This window comes from Chenopodium quinoa, unplaced genomic scaffold (assembly GCF_001683475.1).
Source record: "Chenopodium quinoa cultivar QQ74 unplaced genomic scaffold, ASM168347v1, whole genome shotgun sequence".
Lineage (NCBI taxonomy): Eukaryota > Viridiplantae > Streptophyta > Magnoliopsida > Caryophyllales > Amaranthaceae > Chenopodium > Chenopodium quinoa.
The window spans coordinates 1,661,471-1,681,241 of record NW_018744895.1 but is presented as its reverse complement, the minus strand read 5'-3'; the positions used below and the strand labels follow the sequence as shown (position 1 = coordinate 1,681,241).

The window sequence follows — 19,771 nt, the reverse complement described above, 5'->3', positions numbered from 1 at the left end:
CTTAATTGATCTATTCAAATCCGTCAAAACCCAACTCCCGTTGCGATCAAGACAATGGAATAATAACAATACCAATTATCCCTAATCTAGTATTGGCATAAGCACAATCAATTAAGCATGAAAAATATAAATAATTAATTGAGAATTTAAAAGAATAAATCAAATATTAATCATGTCTAGGGTTTAACCTAACCCTAGAATAATAATCTACATGAGCATAATAAAGACAATAATAAACTACGTAAAAGAGAGAAAAACTAGGGTTTAGAGTAGTATAATACTAGGGAATAATAAAAGATGATTTCTAAGTGTGGTTACAAGGGGTATTTATACCCTTAAAAAGATAGAAATTCGAAATTAACTAAAACGAGTTCCGCGCAACGGTGTCCGGTCTGACCGGGCAAGGGCTGCCCGATCGAGCGGCTAGAGTACGGCATCTGCTTCTGCAATCCTCTTCTTCTGCCCGGGCAAGCTATGCTCTGTATGTAAATCCCTTATATATATATATATATATATATATATATATATATATATATATATATATATATATATATTTCAATGGGATTTACCTAAGCTTCTTCTCTCCTGCAACTAACCTTTTTCCCCCAATTTTTTTTTTGTGAAGAATTCATTAATTAATTATCAAAATTTCCACGAAAAATTTTCAATTAAGAATCACAAACTGTTAAATCACATTGACGAATGGATTCTGAGGTATTTTTTTCATCCAATTCGTTTCACTATCAATGTTGCTGAAATCACTATCTATGTATCATGTTTGATTTTTATTCATTTTTCATGAATTTAAGTTTATATTATGTTCTTTTTTTCATATAAATATGCTATTTTGATATTATTTCCTTGATTTTTCTGGTTACAAGTTTCAATCATTTCATCTGTGCAGCTTTCTATTGTTGCACATAAGGTGTTTGTGATTTTGCTTGAATGACTTTATTTGCTCTACCTTTTAGTTTCAAATGAAGTTTTTCTTTTTTTTCTATGCTCTTTTTTCGTTTTTGTAATGATTCAACCAATATAGTTTGCAATATAAATATTTTTTTTTTTTTTTTTTTTTTTTTTTTTTGTATTGAAGTTTTTTTCCCTGAATATATGATATTAGACACTAGGAGAAATTGTTACACATAAGGTGTTTGTGTATTTGCTTGAATGACTAACACCTTGTTCAATACCATATAGTAACTCTTTTTTATGATACCATAACCATATATTGTAGACTGTTTTGTTGGTGCTCAGTTAGTTGCACCATGGAATGGATCATATTGATTTTATTACAGTACCCATTTTAAACCATATTATTTGATATTATATGCAGATAATGGAAAAGGAATCAGAAGAAGGTAGTTGCTCAAATGCATCTACAACTACCAATGTTGCTGAAAACTTGCCGTCACTAAAGGGCCCAAGTTTGTGTTACACTCCTAGAGGAACAAAAGAGTTCATACTGTGTTGTCCCCCTGAACTAAAGCCTACACTTGGTATGCTTCATTCCTTACTTAAAGGTGTTGATTTTTATAAGCAATATGCTAGATTTGGTGGGTTTGTGGTAAGACTAGGTACTGAAAAGAGAATTAAGGATAGTGATAAAGTCTAATTGAAATATTTATATTGTAATAAACAAGGGTTTACGAAGGATGGTGAAATTAAAGCAAGAGTTGCTAAGAAAGATGAAAAGCCTAAAGCTAGAAAAAGAACCATAAATTGTGTTGGATGTAATGCAATGATTGGGTTTAGGGAACGTTTAGATGGAAAATGGATGGTTTATGTCTTTCATGAATCTCATAGCCACAATCTTGCTTCTCCCAACACAATGAATTTTTTGGCAAATGTTGGAAACCTTAAACTTGGCCAGAAAAAATTCATTTTTGACAACTCTAAATTGAACATTGGTCCAAACAAGTTGTATAAGTTGATGAAAGAACATCTTGGTAGCTATGATAATATAGGTGCAACATTGAATGATCTCAAGAACTTTAATCGAGATTTGAAAGCTTACATATAAGAGAAAGATGCTTCGTTGTTTATAAATAATTTGAAAGAAAAAGCTGAAAACAGTGAAGGTGCCTTTTTCGTTGAGCATTGTATGGATGAACATCAACGCTTGACAAGAGTATTTTGGGCAGATGCAATTAGTAGAAAAAATTATTTGTTGTTATGTGATATGATTACATTTGATACAACATGTGACACCAACAAATACTCTATGGTTTTTTGCCCCATTTACGGGTGTTGATCACAATGGTAAGTGTGTGACTTTTGGGATAGGCTTACTTGCAAAGGAGGATATTGAATCCTTTGAATGGTTATTTGAAACTTTCTTAAAGGCAATAGATAACTGTCAGCCTACCTGTATCATGACAGATCAAGACCCTGCGATGAAAGTGGCAATTGAAAAAGTTCTTGATAAGGCAAAACATAGGTTTTGTATGTGGCACATTATGAAAAAAGTGCCACAAAAGATTAGGCCCAAATTATGCTTAGAAACTGAATTTCTTCATAAACTGAACTCTGTTGTATGGGATAGAGACCTTGAACCAGAAGAATTTGAAATTGGTTGGCAGTCTGTGATGTCTGAATTTGATTTAGTGAATGAAGATTGGTTTAAAAATATGTATAATATAAGGAACATGTGGATTCCTTCCTACTTTCGTGACCTTTTTATGAGTAGGATTTTAAGGTCAACTCAAAGATCAGAGAGTGAAAATAGCTTTTTCACTAATTTCACAAATCAGCATTTGTTATTGGTTGAGTTGTGGTTTCGCTATGAATCTGCAATCGATGCTCAAAGGCACACACAAGACAAGTTGAATGCTACTTCGAAAACTACACATCCCCAACTTGTCACCCCCCTGCACTTGGAAAAGCATGCTGCATTAGTTTACACTCATAATGTATTTTACATATTCCAAAAGGAATTCAAGCATGCTTTGTACAATTGTGTTATAAGTAGTGTTACCATCAAAGAAGAAGAAAGGATTGAGTAATATAGAATTGTTGACAACACAAGGACAAAAACTTATCATGTCACATATGTTTTGTGTTCTAATGATGCCTATGCTCTTGTAAAATGTTTGAATCTATTGGAATATTATGTCGTCACATTCTCTTTGTCATCAAAGGAAAGTTCTTATTTGAGATTCCAAGGCAATATGTTTTGCATCGTTGGACTAAAGAAGCTATGAAGAAACCAATTTTTGGCTTACAAAACTTGCTTGATGGGGCAGAGAAGGATAAGAAGCAAAAGCTAGTTGGTGACTTATGGTACTGGTTTTTTTCATGTGTAAGTCTTTGTGAGGAGAAAGTTGAATGCCTTGAGTCATTATTGTCTAAGCCAATATCTTTTAAAAATGATATGAAAGACTTGGATTTTGAAAGTCCAGTTGATAAACGTGAGGCAAAAAATAAGCACATCGAATTATTTGTTGGATCTAATGACATTATTGTTGATATTCTTCCTCCAAACAAGTCTTCCAACAAAGGTAATGACTCAAGGAAAAAAATCTGACAAAGAGATTGCTATTGAGGAAAGCCAAAGGAAAGATAGACTTTGTAGAACTTGTGGTCAGAGAACAAACCATGATAGTCGGAATTGTCCCCAAAAAAAAAAAAAAAAATCCAACTTGAGTGAGGTATTTTTTTTAGAAAAAAATAAATAAATTTTGTACAGCGTTTACTTCCTACTAGATTTTCATTTTATATATGTTCATGTACATGATTTCAGGACTTCAAAGAAGAGTAGAAAGGCTGCAAAACGACTTCATATTTACAGGAAGCAACATCAGCTACTGACGGCCTAGTGCTAAAATAGAGGAGGTGAGAGGAGAGAAAGAACATAGTGTTATAGTGCCCTTTTTATGATACAGTGACTGTTATTGTTACACATATATTAAACAGGGACCTTTTATTGTTAAAATTTTATTGATAGGCTGACCTTTTATTGTTAAACTTTTTATTGACCTTTATATTGTTATTTTGATGTAGTGACATATTGGCATATAATAACTTCAATTTATATTATAGATGTGTTTTTAATGTCATAGTAAGAGATGTGTTTTTAATGTCATAGTGACTTTTTTTCATCGTATTGGAACCTTATTCTGTGGGAACCTTTTTAGTGATATAATGACCTTTATTATCATATAGGAACCATTATAAAAAATTCTCACATTTTCACAAATCTTCTAAGCCCCCCTCAGCTCCCCTAACCCACATAGATTAAGCCAATAAAAATTTAGGGAAGGAGGGGCTCGTTCTTTTAATTGATATACTAATTGAATAGCTTAAGAATAGATTAATATAAATACGACACTTTTACCTTACATAGTGACCTTTTTATTTAAATAGAGACAAATTGTTATAGAAATCTTTTTAATCACATAGTAATGCTCTTGCATCTCATAGTGATCCTTTTGCATCGCATAGTAATTGGCAACTTTTAACTCATATGATGCCATTTTACTTACATAGTGACTATAAAAAGTCATATAATATCCTTTTTCAAGTTTTTTTTTCTCTTTTTAAGAGATAAAAAAAGTTAGGTATTTTTAGGTACATATTTATTATAGGTCCTTGAAAACTTGTCACATATGTATACAAAATAGAATAATGAATATGATGATAATTTTGCATTATAACTTAATTATATATAACACATTAAACTAATAACATTTAAATATATAGTGACAAATAGAAACCTTTTAAATTACATAGATACCTTTTTAAATACATAGTAACCTTATAATATATAAACCTTTTAAATAACATAGATACCTTTTTAAATAACATAGATACCATTTTTTATAACATACGCACCAAATTTATAACTAATATATATTTCACTAAATTTCTTGAATGTCAATTAAGGATTACATATCAAAAAAACTACCAATACCACCAATTCAAAACCTTCATATGAACTGAAATCATATCATATTGTTCTACATTAACACTTATACAAATTCGTTGACTATTCATTAGTTGATGCAAACTAGATCATTACATTAGATTTCCTACTTATGAGCAAAAAACTTCATCCACATATTTGTTAGTTTGCCTATACTTTCTTTTCCTTTTTACCTTGCTTTATTTTCTTCTTCCACCCATCAAAAACATCTTTTGCAACTTGACTCTTTCTTGAACTGAATTCAGATAGCTTTTTGAGAACTTCATCTCTAACAGTATTCATATCAGACAATACCAGAGTAGCAGCAATCTGAGCTCTCAATACCCGTCTAATTGAAACCTAATATATTAATTTAAAACAAAAATTAGAATAAAAAAGCTAGTTAAATTCCATGCAGGAAATAGTTAATATAATAAAAATTGAAAGTCAAATAAAAAAAATGAAAATAATAACCATTCTCAAAACATCGCAGTTGATCACATTAGCTCCATCAAAGTAAAGCATGCTGACCATAGTATAAATGCCACTATCATTATTCTGTTTTCCACACTTCCAATTTAGAGAAGGTGACTCCAAAGTGTACTCAACCATGTTCTTCACTGAGTCATTTCTTTGAGGAAGGCATTGATCAAGAAAAGTACTCATCATATCACTCTAGGCAAAATATAATAATACTTTAGGTTCCACACAGCATATCCTAAATAGAAAAATACAAATAAAATCCAAAACATCACATTTTTACCAGAACATCAGAGGACTTCTCAACCTCACTCATGTACTTCGTATCATAACTCATATTATCAATTAACTGAAGCTTTTCTTCCTTCAAATTCACAACAATTAGGAAGAAGTGCTCACTCAAGAGTATAGGAACAAAAATTTGCAATAAATAAACAACTATTAAGCTTGAAAAACTTAATATAAAAGTACTTAGTTGAAAAATGATTGTCAACATTTGCAATGTATTACCAATTCAACATTTGCAAAATCAAAATCATTGCAAGGAATGAACAACCATCTTGACCAAATGTCAAATAGCTTGTCAATTTCTTGTGTGTTACTATCTTTGTTTGCAACTTCCAATAAAAAAGCCTAAAAAAGATCAATCAAACATTAATAAACATTAAAAAAAATAGAAGGTAGAGCTATTATTTTTAAATATGATTACTTGAATTATATAGTGAAATTAAATTATGAATCTTTTATAATGAGCAGCTACATTTATAATGATATAGTAACTAAACAGCCGAAAGATACTTACACTTTGAGAGACACCAAAATATAGTTCTTGAGGTCCATGTGCACTACTCTTCTGGTTTTCATTAAGCAACAAAGCCCAACAATCAATAATACCAGAAGATATAGCAATAGTCGGTTCACCTAATGAAAGGAATTCATTCCTTGTAATCTCAAATAGTTTGCCAGAAGATACCAACACCTCACTGTACAAGGAAATAAAAATACACATGTATATTAGCATAGTCACTTATTATTAAAATTTGAAAAATAAATAACAAAAAGAACCATGACATGACTTACTTGAGATTGAAACCATGGTAATCACTAATGTAGTAGTCAACAAGTTCCTGGACAACTGTATCCAAAATCTTCATATCCTTATTACTTGACTTCATATATTGAGTTACATATGTAACTTTATCACCAATTAGACTAACATCCATAGCAAGGGAACATTTAGATTTTCCATTACTCAAAACATGCTCAAAACCTATCCTTGGAACTTCACCAACTACAACATTAATCTCTTTTGCAGGTGCACCATTATCATCAATATCAATACCAACATCATCCAAACCATCAGGCATTACAAGAGACACAATCTCATCAACAATATCATGAACACGAGGATCCATAAAGAATAAATCGCTTTGGGACATTGGAGGTATCAAAGTGGAAGCATCATTAGGTTTACGAGTCTGAAATAAGACTTTCAACTCATCCATGTAGAAATTTGATACCACTTCCAAATCTCTTTTCACGAGCAAAAACTTTTTATAAACTTCCTATGAAAAAAAATGTAGCACTTAGATTTAGTAAAATAATTTGTGACCAAAAAAAAAAAAACAAAAAAAAAAAACGGGATTAAGGGCAAAATACTTACATCAATAGCGATTGAACGGATAACCTCATTAGAAATTGAACTAGCAGGTAGCTCAAACTGAATAACACCCTTAACATTGCTACGAACACCTTCATTAACAAGAGCTTCCTTGAATTGATTATTAACAACTTGTCCATCCTCAAATTGCAGCTTCTCGCTCACTGGATATGTATCAAACTCAAGAATGCACCACCTCTAGTTCTCACCATATGAATATAATCTAATCCAAATCGAATGAAATGAACAAAAAGTGAGAAAATCATTTTGAATTATTCCGAATAAAATATATACATTGGTACAAGTTGGACATGTCCATTTCAAGGCCAGAGTAGGAGTCATAATTAAGTACACCAGCATACATCTAAGTTCATGCAACTGCTCACCCTTCATCAATTAAATATTTTTACGGGCCTCGGTTTCTAGTAACTCATTGAATTACTGACATTTTGGTGAGTATGGTGACATTACAAATGAAACAGGAAGATCACTTCAAGTTTACAAGATTACTCTGTAAGTGTATTACTGGGACTTTAGTAATTTACTACGAAATTTGCTTGCTTCTCAGTTTTTTAGAATTTAGTAGCCAGATCCTAGAAAATACAGTGAAGGCCACAGAATGAGGAACTTTGAATAGAGTTCACTTCTTTTGTTCATTCGTATTCTCAATTTATCTGGAAACCTTCCAAGTTCAACCATTATCATGCATTATGCCACATTTATAACCACTTTTTCGTAAAACAAGAAGATATACTTCCTCTGTTTTCTTTTATAAGAAAATATGGTATACTGCTTTTTGAGGTGCAATGAAGAAAACAAAGTGGCATTTGACTCGGCCCATTAATTCATCAAGCTCTAACATTTTTTTTTTCTTCCAAAAATCTAACAATAACCAAATGAAATTCAACAAATTTAAAACTCAAATTCAACTCATTGATTCTCAAAAATGCAATAATATCTACACCTGAATACAATTGAAATCAATCTAATAAAAAGTATCAAACATTCAGAAGTAATAAAACAAAGCGCACTCCTCATCAATCAACAAAAGAAAAACAGAGCAAAGATTTCGATCAATAAAAAAAAATGAGTAAAAAAAATCTGGAAAAAAAAACTCTGAAATTATCAACTATCATTGATAAGTTATGATCAGATTTTCATGCTTCACTAATTTGATCGGCAAAATTCAAAATCACACTAAGGAATAAGGATCTCAATCGCTAAGAACTAACAAGAAAAGAATTAAACAACTAAAAAACAAATCGATTAACAACAATCAACAAATCGATTTACAACTAGTAAAATAATTAAATAGGCAATTTAACCAAGCCAATCAAAAAACAAAAAATAAAGAAAGAGGCAGACAAATTATAGCATATTTAATGACAAGATCGAATCGCATGAAATCCAAGCAAACAAAATTTCAGAAACTTAAGTACCTCAAATCATGCAAAAAATAGCGAAATTAACACAAAGAACTCACCTGATAATAGATCGCAGAGTTGAGAAATTGCTGAAAATCAAAGTAATTGAAGCTGGATTTGAAAAAGTAGCATGAAAATTGGGGGAAAAAATTTCGAGAAATTAGGAGAGAGAAAGTAGGAGAGAGAAGGTAGAGGAGGAACCTACATACATGCAAATGAAAGAGGAGAGAGAAATTGTAGACATTTTGCATGATAATTGGGGGAAAAAATCTCGACCGTAAGATTTGATGGGTCAATGGTAGATCACAATCTACGTTTAAGATGTCATGTTTTTAGTTTTCAGCGTAAGGTTGGTTTTCACATGATCCAACTCCTATATATATTATAATGTGGTATTTTGTTAAATTCGTCTCAATTAGTAACTTTTAAACGTCAATTATTATTATGCATTATTGAAGGACCGATATTAATGTTAAAGTATGCATTTTATCCGTTTCTTTTTACTTGCAACATCACTTCAACTTACACTATTCATATACGCTCTATAAAACTTTATAATTTTTACTTATTGATATTTAAATATGATAGTGTATAAAATATATTTCTGGACCTCAACCATAAGTTTAATTTTTTTTTTGTTGAGATGGCCTTTTAATGGTATTCGAATCGGCACGACAAAAGGTCACGAGTTCAAATTTAATTCGCCCCTCATTTTAAAGTGGAGTATTAAGCGCTGGGTATGGTGGAGTTCATGCTCATCTAGTCATCCACAATCTATAGCTCGATGAGCCCTCTTGTGAGGGACGTGGTAGAGTGTAAAATCTAAACCTGGTTTTCAACCATTAGCTTAAACTATACCTTTTGGTAGAGTTGGTCCTTTAATAAAATATATTAATTGTGGTAGCGCACGATAGCCCAATTTTATGATTAATATTTATAAATTTTGCGTTAATAATGATTATTTAGTTCGTAATGTACTGCACGATAGGCTAACTTTGCTAAATACTTGTAATAAGTTTATTATGGTTAATGTATACATAATGAATATTTGTTAGTATTATACTTGTACCATATTGCTTACGCTAGAAATGTTCATTTAATTGCGCAACTATGTAATTTTATATAATATACTTGTCTGTAGATTATTTATGGAATAGTTTGTAAGGGAAAAAAAATGTTAATTTGATTGATGGGTATGGGAGCAAGTATATTATATATCTATTTGATCAAATGATAAGAAAATTTGAGCAAGTATAAAAAAGTTTTGAGGATTGAGGAGTGGAGGGATGGTTGGTTTCTCTATCTTCTCTAGGCGTGACCTGGGTTTAACTCCTCATCCCCCTCCTGTGATCGATTAGATATGTTGATATTAAGTTGAGCAATGTAATGTAAGAATGCTTGTGGTTTAGCGGTATGATGCACATATTTTATAGAGAAGGTGTGGAGTTTGTTATTCCTAGTGTTTTTTTTTAGGTAATCCTAAATTCCTAATTCTTATATTTCTACTTCATAGTTTTAATTTTTTGCAAATTCAAGACTCTAACTACTTCGTATAAATTTGAGAATTCTTGACAAAAATTTGTGGATCGATAAGATTAAAGTATATTTATTCCTAAAATGTACAAGTTATCTTTTTTAGCTTCTTGCCTTCTTATATGTAGTTCTAATAGCCGATAGGACTTTGTTTATCATTTTCTTATTTTTTTAAGTCTTTTATTGTTGTTAGGAGTATTTTTTTTTTTTCATACGATTAATTATAAAAAGGCCCAATTTTATATCATCGCACAGGGACCCCAAATTTCTTTGCCACGCCCCTGTACAGAAAGAAATAAATGAGACGATAGATATTAATTTAGAATTAAATAATTTTATAATAGTGAGAGAAGATAGTGAGGAAAATATTGAAAAATGGAATGGTGGGGATCAATAGTGAGGACCAATGTATTAAAACATTGTTAAAACTTTCCAAAATTAGTAATAAATCACTTATTAAAAATAGAAGGGCTTGGTTCTTTTTTTTTTTTTTTTTTTTTTTTTTGAAAGAGTTTTCTAGATCACTTATATTGTATTCGTATTACATACTTATTGCTACAATTATGTAGCAATTAGCACCCTCTTCCGTTTAGACATCAGCTCGGCAGAAAATAATGCTGCATAGGAGATGAGATACCTCCAGGGCATCCTGACAAAGTTCAACCCTGGAATCTCTATTCAACTCTAGAAGCAACAAATTAGAAAACACTTTAGCAAATAAGTTGAATAAATACGGCAAGATAGGCCATCAGCTTTATAAGCACATTGTCGAACTACTAGATGATATTTCACACGCAAAGAGCTTGCATATAGAGCTACTCGTAGTAACTAGTAAGATATAAGCTTCTCACCCACCTCCTAGCATGTAGGTGAGTTGTATTTTTATGATTGTTGTTCTAAAAACAATATTTAGTCATCATCGGATAAACAGTTTGATGCAATGCGAGTTAATCATATACATTGAGAGAACAAAGTCATGATACATAGAATTTGGGTATAGCATATACACATCGAACCAAAAAAATCATTAACCAGATAAGAAGCTCAATACAACAATAAAGGGTTACAGAGCATATAACTTCCCTATAATTATCAACCTTGACTCCCTATGCATTCAGAAATTCCACAGCTTCACGGCTCAGAGTTAAACTCATTCTACTCATTACTTCCGAAGTTCTGATGATGGTAGATGGTTCTGGTATTGTAGAATGCATAACACCCAATTCCCATTTCAAAATATCATATACGGGCTCTGTTCAGTCAATTCTTCCTTTCAATAGTCAGACAACTTACTATCCAAATCTCACATTCAGACTTCCGTCATCAAGCATATCCAGCATAAATAAAGAAAGAATCCAGAAGGAAATGATTCCTTCACCTGTGGACATTCATAGATGAGCTTGAGCATGCTCAGGTTTGTGAGTGTATTCATAATCCAGGTGAACAAAAGCACGTTCAATCTCAGGTAAGAGTTCAAGTTTCTCTTGCAAAGTTTCCCCAATGTCATGCGCTTCTTGCAGAGGCATGCTTGCAGGCAGTACTATGTCAACCTCGACAAAGTAGTGGGATCCAAACGTGTATGCTCGAACTGTATCAATGTGCCGGATTGCCTTGTGGTGGTTCCAACACAGGTATGTTAATTTCTGCAGGAAGTCTGGTGTAGCAGATTTTCCAACCAATGAGTTGACATTTTCCAACACTGTCATTGACCAAGTACGTATTGTGTACAAAGCAAGCTACAAGAAGAGAAAATGTCTATGAGCATTTAAGTATATTTAATACGAAATAATGAGTTTAGGGGGAGGAAAAAGCATGTATTCATGATCAAATTTGCAAAATATTAGAAAGCTCTGAATTAAGGGAGCTGTAAGAACTTCATACCAATACGGAATCTTTTTGACAAAGAACCACGTAACAATGTAACATGGGCTTGCTGACAGTAATACTAATCATTATGGTTCGCTCAATAAGAAATAAAGATTGAATTTGAGTATGTCCAAAGAAACAAACACCCTTACCTCAATACCAAGATCAAGTATCATGCGTTTTTTGAACAAGTTCACCTCATCCCTCCTACTAGACAGCTACATCATATTCACAATACCAAGGACATCCAAACTCCAAGAGACCCCTAATACATGTTCAAGAGGTCATGCCAACATTCCAATACTCAAGAATCCTACAACCCTATGTTAAACATTGGCATGCCAGCTTCTCAAACATTAGCTGGACAAACCACACTCCTTAATCTGAACAAGATGATAAGAGAATCTCTAGAATTTTCCTTCATATAGAGTATAGACCACCATTCTATTATCCAAGACCTAACACTAGTTGAATACAAAGTAATAGATGAAGTATAGCATATAGTTTACATAAAAGTTTGAATTCAACATTAGAAAGTGATGAGCAGTTTTATCATATTACGTACTTGTTTCACAGTATATTTGAGATACATTAAGGTTATGAAGTTGACCCCTACTATCTTAATGTATCCATATAATTACACTGCCAAGATGTTATTTTTATCTGATAAAAAAAAAAAAAAAAAAAAAAAAAGTTGATGAGTGTAGTTTATAATTATAGCTAATATATGGCTGTCTTCCCACCTTATATCCCATTATGTGAACTTACCTCTTTAGCATTAAATTGAACATATTGGCCCTTATAAGTTTACATCTTATTGATACTTGTTTGAACTGACTGACCCCTATCTAAACTTTGACCCTTGTGCATTTATGCGTTATGCAAAAGTATCTTTATTGAAACCTTTCTTTTAAGGTGGAACGAATCAAAGAGCAAGCCATAATGGTGATAAACAATGGTCAAAAGTTTAGCCAACACGATTGCTTTGAAGCATCCAGAAAACTGTTTTGAAGCATTGGAAATATTAAATGTTTATTTGGTTGGAGGTACAAAGCTACTTTTCTAAAATGATAGGCACTGTTGGAAAAGTTTTTTCTTGTGAAGTTTAAAAACCTGTTTGGTTTGACGTAGGACATAGAGGCTCTTGTAGTTGTGAGAACTACTAACATATGTAGGGAGAGTGAGCAACAACTTGATTTTGAAGGTAGAAAATATACCAAAAATACTTGCAGATTGTTATGAAACAAACAACTTCATTAGTTATTATAATATCATTCCAACTTTAATACCAACATCAACACATGATCTAAACTACATTACTAACACAACTCAATGTACTTAAATTAGAATGTAAATAGTAAATAGTTTGAGAGTTATGGTTTTCAAGAAAATTATCATACGACCATACAAATAAAAAAATACTTATCGAATAATTATCAAGTATTCGAGTACCCGTTACTTTAAAATGATACTCGTAATAGTATCTAATAGAGAAATTGAGTTCTCAATATGAAAACCATATTGGTTTATGTATCCAAAATTTTGAATCGAATATTGGATTTAGATTTTCGGTTAATTTCACTTGAGATGGGGGTGTTTGTTGTGAGACAGGGGGAGTTTGTTTTTTATTCACTAGTACTCAACAAAACAAATGGTGGTCAGGGGGTGTTGTTGTGAGACAAGGGGAGTAACTACTTACAACGATATATAGTATACAAAGGCACTACTTGAAGTCGCAAATGCCTTTGACCCTTAATAATCACTTTCAGCTCTTCATGAGAATTTCCTATAAGTAACTACTTAGAAGATAAAAAAGCAAAGCATAAAAAGACATTGCTTGAAGTCACCAGAAACATCCAATCTAACCTGGTTATGGCATTAAATTACAGATAAAATTACTGTCTTACTGCAAAGCAAAATATGGAAGAAAGAAATTACTGATTGCACTTACAATGATAGCTCCAACAGGATCCATCCAGTCACTAACATAATTAGCCAGGAGAGCAGCAATAAGACCAATTATGTTTGTAATAACATCAAAGAAGTGGTCCTGGGCATAAGCTTTGACTATCTCATTAGTGAAAGAGCGGCAGTAAAGGACCAATAGAAGTTTAACAACAGTAACTGAAAGCATGATGCCCACAAGCCAGCTTTCTTGTTCCTTATTCAAGCTAAAATCACTCTCCTGAAACAAACAATTTAACAGTACATCATTTGCAAAGCAGATAGAATTGTGAGAGTTCAATAGACAAAAGCAATGATGATTCAGATGTGTAAAAACCCAACTACAAATCTACTTTATGACAAATACTTCTTAAAATATGACTTACATCAGATAAAAGCTGCCGAGTAGACTCCAAGATAATCTGCAATCCTAGCGTAGCCATGACAGAAGCAAAAACAAGAATTCCCTGCCCAAAAACATTTCCAATATACTAAATATTAGTGATTCTCTCACAGAAGTTGACATTGAGTCCACCAAATTAGAAGAAAACAAAATGAGCCAGTACAGGCAGCTCAAGCTATTTCAATAGTTCAGGCACGAATGTAATTACCAGCATCAAAATAAAAGAAAATAATAAAAAAACAAATAAAATTGACAAAAATGCATGCTATAAAATCAGCATTGTTAGTGTTGGATAAGTATACACAGTTACGATATTAGTTGAAGAACGGAAAATTATTTTTAAGCTTCTTGCTAAACAAACTTGACAAGAAGGGATAATTATGCCCCTTTTTTCCACTATATATCATATGCATCTCCAGCTAAATTATCTAGCAGTAGATTTCAAAGGCATACATACAATAGAACTGCATGGTGCTCCCCCTGGTCCATTTTATTTGTTACGCATTCCGATTAGGGTAATCCCCTTTGCTAAAATTTGGAATCATTCTACTTATATCATAAATCTAGTCTTTTTTTTTTTTTCCTTTCAAATTTACCTCTAATTTTCCACTAAAATCTGTGTCCCTCTAATAATTTATTCGTCAAATCAGCCTTTACTTACCTTTTGCCTAAGAATCATAATTCAAATCTCCCATATCTATTCCTTTTATCCATCACAACCACATCTCTCACTTCATATCCCCTCCTTTCCGTGTATTATGATGCTATGAAAAAAAAAAAAAAAAAAAAAAAAAAAACCAAAGTGTTAATGGCTGTTTGATGAAAATCAGTGGACTACAAATTTTTATTTATTTTATTTGGCTGTAAATGCCACCTTGTTGCTCATGACAATAAGTATCCAAGTGCTGATACCATGAGCAGCAATCAATACGTTAAAATCTTTATTTTTTATAGAAAATAAATAAATAAATTCTAACCCCACTTGGTTTTGCCTTATAGTGAGATATTCATATTGAACATCACTCAACCTAGCCTTTATAGTTTTCTAGCAACAGAAACTAACATGACCTATCCATAGTATATGTAAACAATAAAAAATCATAACAATTACCACACTACTAATCTAACCAACAAATATTAATGTTTCACATTATAATATACAATCATAGGTTCATAATGTGCATCCAGTAGGTGAAGAGTGCAGTATCATAATTCTTGACACACTGAGTCATTTCAATGAGGTGGTCCATTACAAGAGGGAAGCCTTAATGGAAAAGGAAAAAAAATATGAGGACTGCTACTGTTATATGGAGTAAACAATAAGGAACCAGCTTCTATACATGTTCTGCATACAAAGATAATATTTTTTTTCTTTGAAGGGCGTTCAAGGATAATGGAGAGGATATTAATTACATTATCAGTTTATCAGGGCCTGAATTCCTACCTTAACTAATCAACCAAGGTGAGACTATGCATAAATCATATTGTATGATTTGCATCTCATCAATACACAAAACATTATTGGCTGATCAACCACAATTAGAGAAAAATGTTTGGGATTGGTAATGTCGAATATAGTAATAGAAACAATCTGATGTTCCCACAAGCTCTTGGGTCCATTACAGTTTGTACTAATAGCTTTTAAGACCAAAGTTAATCAAAGACAGAAATAGTAAGCATCTTTTGGGTGGCCATCAATGAAGTCAAAATTTTAATTATACTATATACTACTCCCTGGTCTCCCTCTGTCCTAGTTCATTGAAATTTCTTTATTCATCAACCAATATCATCTTTCATGCATGAGGAAGCACAAGATTCCTTGTCAAATCTTTAAGATATGGGGAAATTGCATTACTCCATTCAACAGTAGGAGATTATACAGCCTACATGGATTCTTTACCATAGCCTACATGGATTTAGGAGGAGAGTCAAAAGTAAATCAAAAGCTTTCCAAAGCACAGCCCTTACTAACCCACTAGGTACAAAGGAACACAAACTAATGCTTTTGGAATAAGCAACTTTATTTACTTCAACCATCAAAGATACTTTACAATTGAGTATGTATTCCTATTACCTAAGACCCTATTTAATTAGGAATGTCCAAAATGCCCCTATGTATGCCGAAATCATCCTACCAATGCCTTTGTGAAGGAAGGGATTCCACTCTCAAAGATATGTCTATCAGCTTCAGATAATGTTTGGCAGCTCATTTCTACAACCTTTATACTCAATTAGTCACTCCATCCTTAAACGTAGATGGCTCTAGGGATACTTTGACATGCACAAATTAACAAAAGGTGCACATAAGATAATTAAGTTAAATCAAGAACTCACCAGTGGCTGCATACGTTTCTTTCCAATGGGGTATTGATATGGATTAGGTGTTGACATAGAAAATGCAGTGAACCACAGTATAAAACCCGATAGCAGATCAAGAAGTGAATCCAACGTGGACGCAATGATTGCTAAAGAACCACTTTTAATAGATGCATAAACCTTTGCAATGAAAAGAATCATATTGGCGATATTTGATATCCTAATAGCAAATGTTTCGCTTCTAGCCAAGCTTTCCCGTTCTTCCTGCAGTAGGGGAACAGTGACCTCAGACACAAATCTGGAGGACATTTCACTTCAAAAGAGCAGAAACTAGCATAAATCATGCTAAGGTAGAGACAGCCAAACTGTTGGCATACACACCTGTGACATCCCAGGAACAAACCCACGCTCAGCCAAGGCATCCATTTCACTAAAACCCTCCAGCATTTCTACCTGCTGCTGATAGTATTCGGCTATATCATCTTCTGGCCCTTAACATATCAAAATAAATAGATATAATTAAGTAATAAAAGAGTAAATACATATTACATGAGAATAATTCAGCTAGAGTAGCTCAACAACAATTCAACCTTCAAGGTAAACAAATAACAAATACCAAAATGCTCATTCGGCACTTCCTAAACTATCAACGCAAAGAAGTTTTAAAATACTAGCCAATAAGAGAAGCAAACTGCTAAATTATAGTATACAAACATTAAACAACCAGAAAACATATGACCAAAGAAGTAAACCTTATAAAAGAATTGCTTCCATCATCAAATCGTATAGCTTCAACTTGACCATTTTCAAAACACACTTCCTTTAACCATAAACTACAAAGTTCTACACACTAGCCAACTAGAAGCAAGAAGCAACAACACAACGAACAAATAAATTAAAATGACTAATAATCAACCGAACTAACTTACTATTACCATACTTCGGAGCTGAGTCTACCCTCTCCATCACACCTGAGCTGCCCGCGGTTGTTTTTCATACAAGTGAAACTCGAATTAGCTAAACCAATACTACCAAAAACTTCAACAGGTACCACAAAGCAGTCTTAAGCTACACCTTTTATACTGATTAAACAGCATCTAATACCTCCACATAGGTCTAATAAGTAATAATTAACCTACAAAGGCTATATAATTTTCAGAATCAGACATGACCGGAATCGAACCAGAAAAGTCGAATTCCCTGTCGACCACTCAAAACTCCATACCACTTATATCAATATACTACATATACAAGCACACAATATAGTCAAAACTGTTAACCAAAAAGACACCAAAAGCATCATCACAAACTATATAAGATAATTTCACATACTAATAGTACACTCAGAATCTATTCCAATACTTAAACAACATTATTAGAAAATCCAAATACAAGAATCTCACCAAAAAAATTACTCAAAACAATCAAAATAAAGAATTATAACCAAAATAGTAAACGAATCATTCAAAACCTTCAATTCCACCAAAATTCACTCCAACTAACTAAATTCAACCAAAAAAAACTATAAAATCCTTAACAAAACCAAAAGTAAATTAACAAATTACCACTAATAATCAAACTTTTTTAAAAATTTCAAAAATTAAGCAGTGAAATTACCTGACACTCCAAGACAATCATGAAGTTTACGAGGCGGTTTTTCCTTATGCTCAGTAGACACTTGATAATCATCAAAGTTCAACCGCCATGACCGGTCACCGGTTGCGCCGCCATTGTCGTAGCTAGTGGGCCCAGCATCGTTAAGCAAGCGTTCGTCAGAAGCGTCATCGTGACGTAAGTCTAGTCTCACCATTTCTCTCATTTTTTCTCCCTCCTGTTTTTCTTCTTCACTGAGAAAGAGGTAGAAAGTGAAAATTTAACCACAATGCAGGGGTATTTTACGAAAATGGAGGATATTTTCGGAGTTGGGCGGAAGTTTGGTGAGTGAAATTGTGAAAATCGTGGGAGGCGGAAAGTTTTGAGGAGGAGAGAGAAAATGGTGGGGAAGAGCTAGAAGAGAGGTTTACTCACGCGCTTCTTAAGGTACGCGCTTTGTGATTCGTTGATGTTGTGACGTGGCGGGATGTGGTTGGTGGAAATGGGAGAGTGAGAGTGGGGAAGATTTGAGAAGATACGAAGGGTTTTGTTTTTTTATTTGGAGTGTATCAAAAGAGAGTGAAAGGAGTGAAGGTGGAGATATTCATGAAGTGGGAAAAAAAGGGTACGTGGAAGGAGGTGAGTGGTTGATTAAGATGTGAGGGCTTTGAAGAGTGATTTAGTGATTGATGCAAATTGTAAGTTAATGTTATTTATTTGTTGAGATGATCTACTAGTTTTGTACTAGAATAATTAAACTTTGTGTTGTTGTTTGTTGAATTGTTGATAATAGTGGTAGTGGTGTATGAATGTTTTGGATAATGTGAGATGTGACAAAGAAATGGAAGGAAAGAACAAAACGTATGTTAGGGAAAAAGAAGTGGGGTATTTCATATTTGCGATAAGAATAGGTTTATTTTATTTTTTTTATTTTTTTGTGTTTTTAAAATTTTGTTCTTGTTCGGCATTAGCTTTTGAATAGCTTTTAATGGTTTAACTTATTCAAATCATTATTTTCGGCGTGTTCGACATTAGCTTTTGAATAGTTTTTAGGAAGCTTTTAGTGGTTTAACCACTCCTTAACAAAAAATGCTAAACACTAATATTTTTTACTAAGGGCGTGTTCGACAAAATATAGCTGTGAAAGAAGCGGATAGTTGTAGTTGTAATTGTTAGCAGTGTAGGAAGCTGTTAGCAGTCAACAAGTTGTTAGTTGTAAAGATAGATAATTTAGATATGAGTGTTCGATAAAGTAGCGGTTGACTAATCGTTACATATAAAAATCAATATTTTTTCGTAAAACTATAAATTAAATTTTCAACAGCTATCTCTAACTTCAAAAGTTAATATTTCTAACTTTTGATAAAAGCTACTTCCACCACTAAAAGCTATCCCAACCATTAAATTGCTAAACACTCATATATATATTTATAACGTGGCATAATGAAAAAGAGTCTAAGTGGTACATAGACGTTTGTAGGAATGCCTTTTAATAGATTAGTATAGATTATGAATTAAAATATTAATTTAATAACAATAATTTGCCAAAATAATCTATATTTTTTAATAAACAAAATAACTTTAATTTTATATGTATATTGATGTTAAGAGTTATTGATTCATTACACTGAAAAGAATGGTGTTCTTCGAAC

General features: G+C 32.5%; 1 protein-coding gene across 2 annotated transcripts; it reads right to left on the bottom strand.

Moving 5' to 3' along the window:
• Window positions 1-10,905: 10,905 nt before the first annotated feature.
• Window positions 10,906-19,029, bottom strand: LOC110706014 (metal tolerance protein 11-like). Of its 2 annotated transcripts, none has more exons than XM_021883928.1 (6): window positions 18,144-19,029; window positions 16,908-17,017; window positions 16,545-16,790; window positions 14,194-14,274; window positions 13,815-14,048; window positions 10,906-11,733 (listed from the first exon to the last, which is right to left on the bottom strand). In XM_021883928.1, exons 1-6 carry the CDS (start codon window positions 18,343-18,345, stop codon window positions 11,386-11,388), a joined length of 1,221 nt encoding a protein of 406 aa, XP_021739620.1. In that variant the 5' UTR covers window positions 18,346-19,029; the 3' UTR covers window positions 10,906-11,385. The 2 variants fall into 2 exon arrangements, with proteins under 2 accessions (XP_021739620.1, XP_021739621.1); XM_021883929.1 differs by lacking the exon at window positions 18,144-19,029 and adding an exon at window positions 17,456-17,647.
• Window positions 19,030-19,771: the final 742 nt, after the last annotated feature.

Coding starts and splice junctions, on each gene's coding strand:
- LOC110706014 (XM_021883928.1), bottom strand. CDS start 18,345: ATGAGAGAAATGGTGAGACTAGACTTACGTCACGATGACGCTTCTGAC. Junction 16,791..16,907: donor TTGTTCCTGGGATGTCACAG/GTGTGTATGCCA, acceptor CCCCTACTGCAG/GAAGAACGGGAAAGCTTGGC. Junction 11,734..13,814: donor ATCCTGTTGGAGCTATCATT/GTAAGTGCAATC, acceptor CTCTTCTTGTAG/CTTGCTTTGTACACAATACG.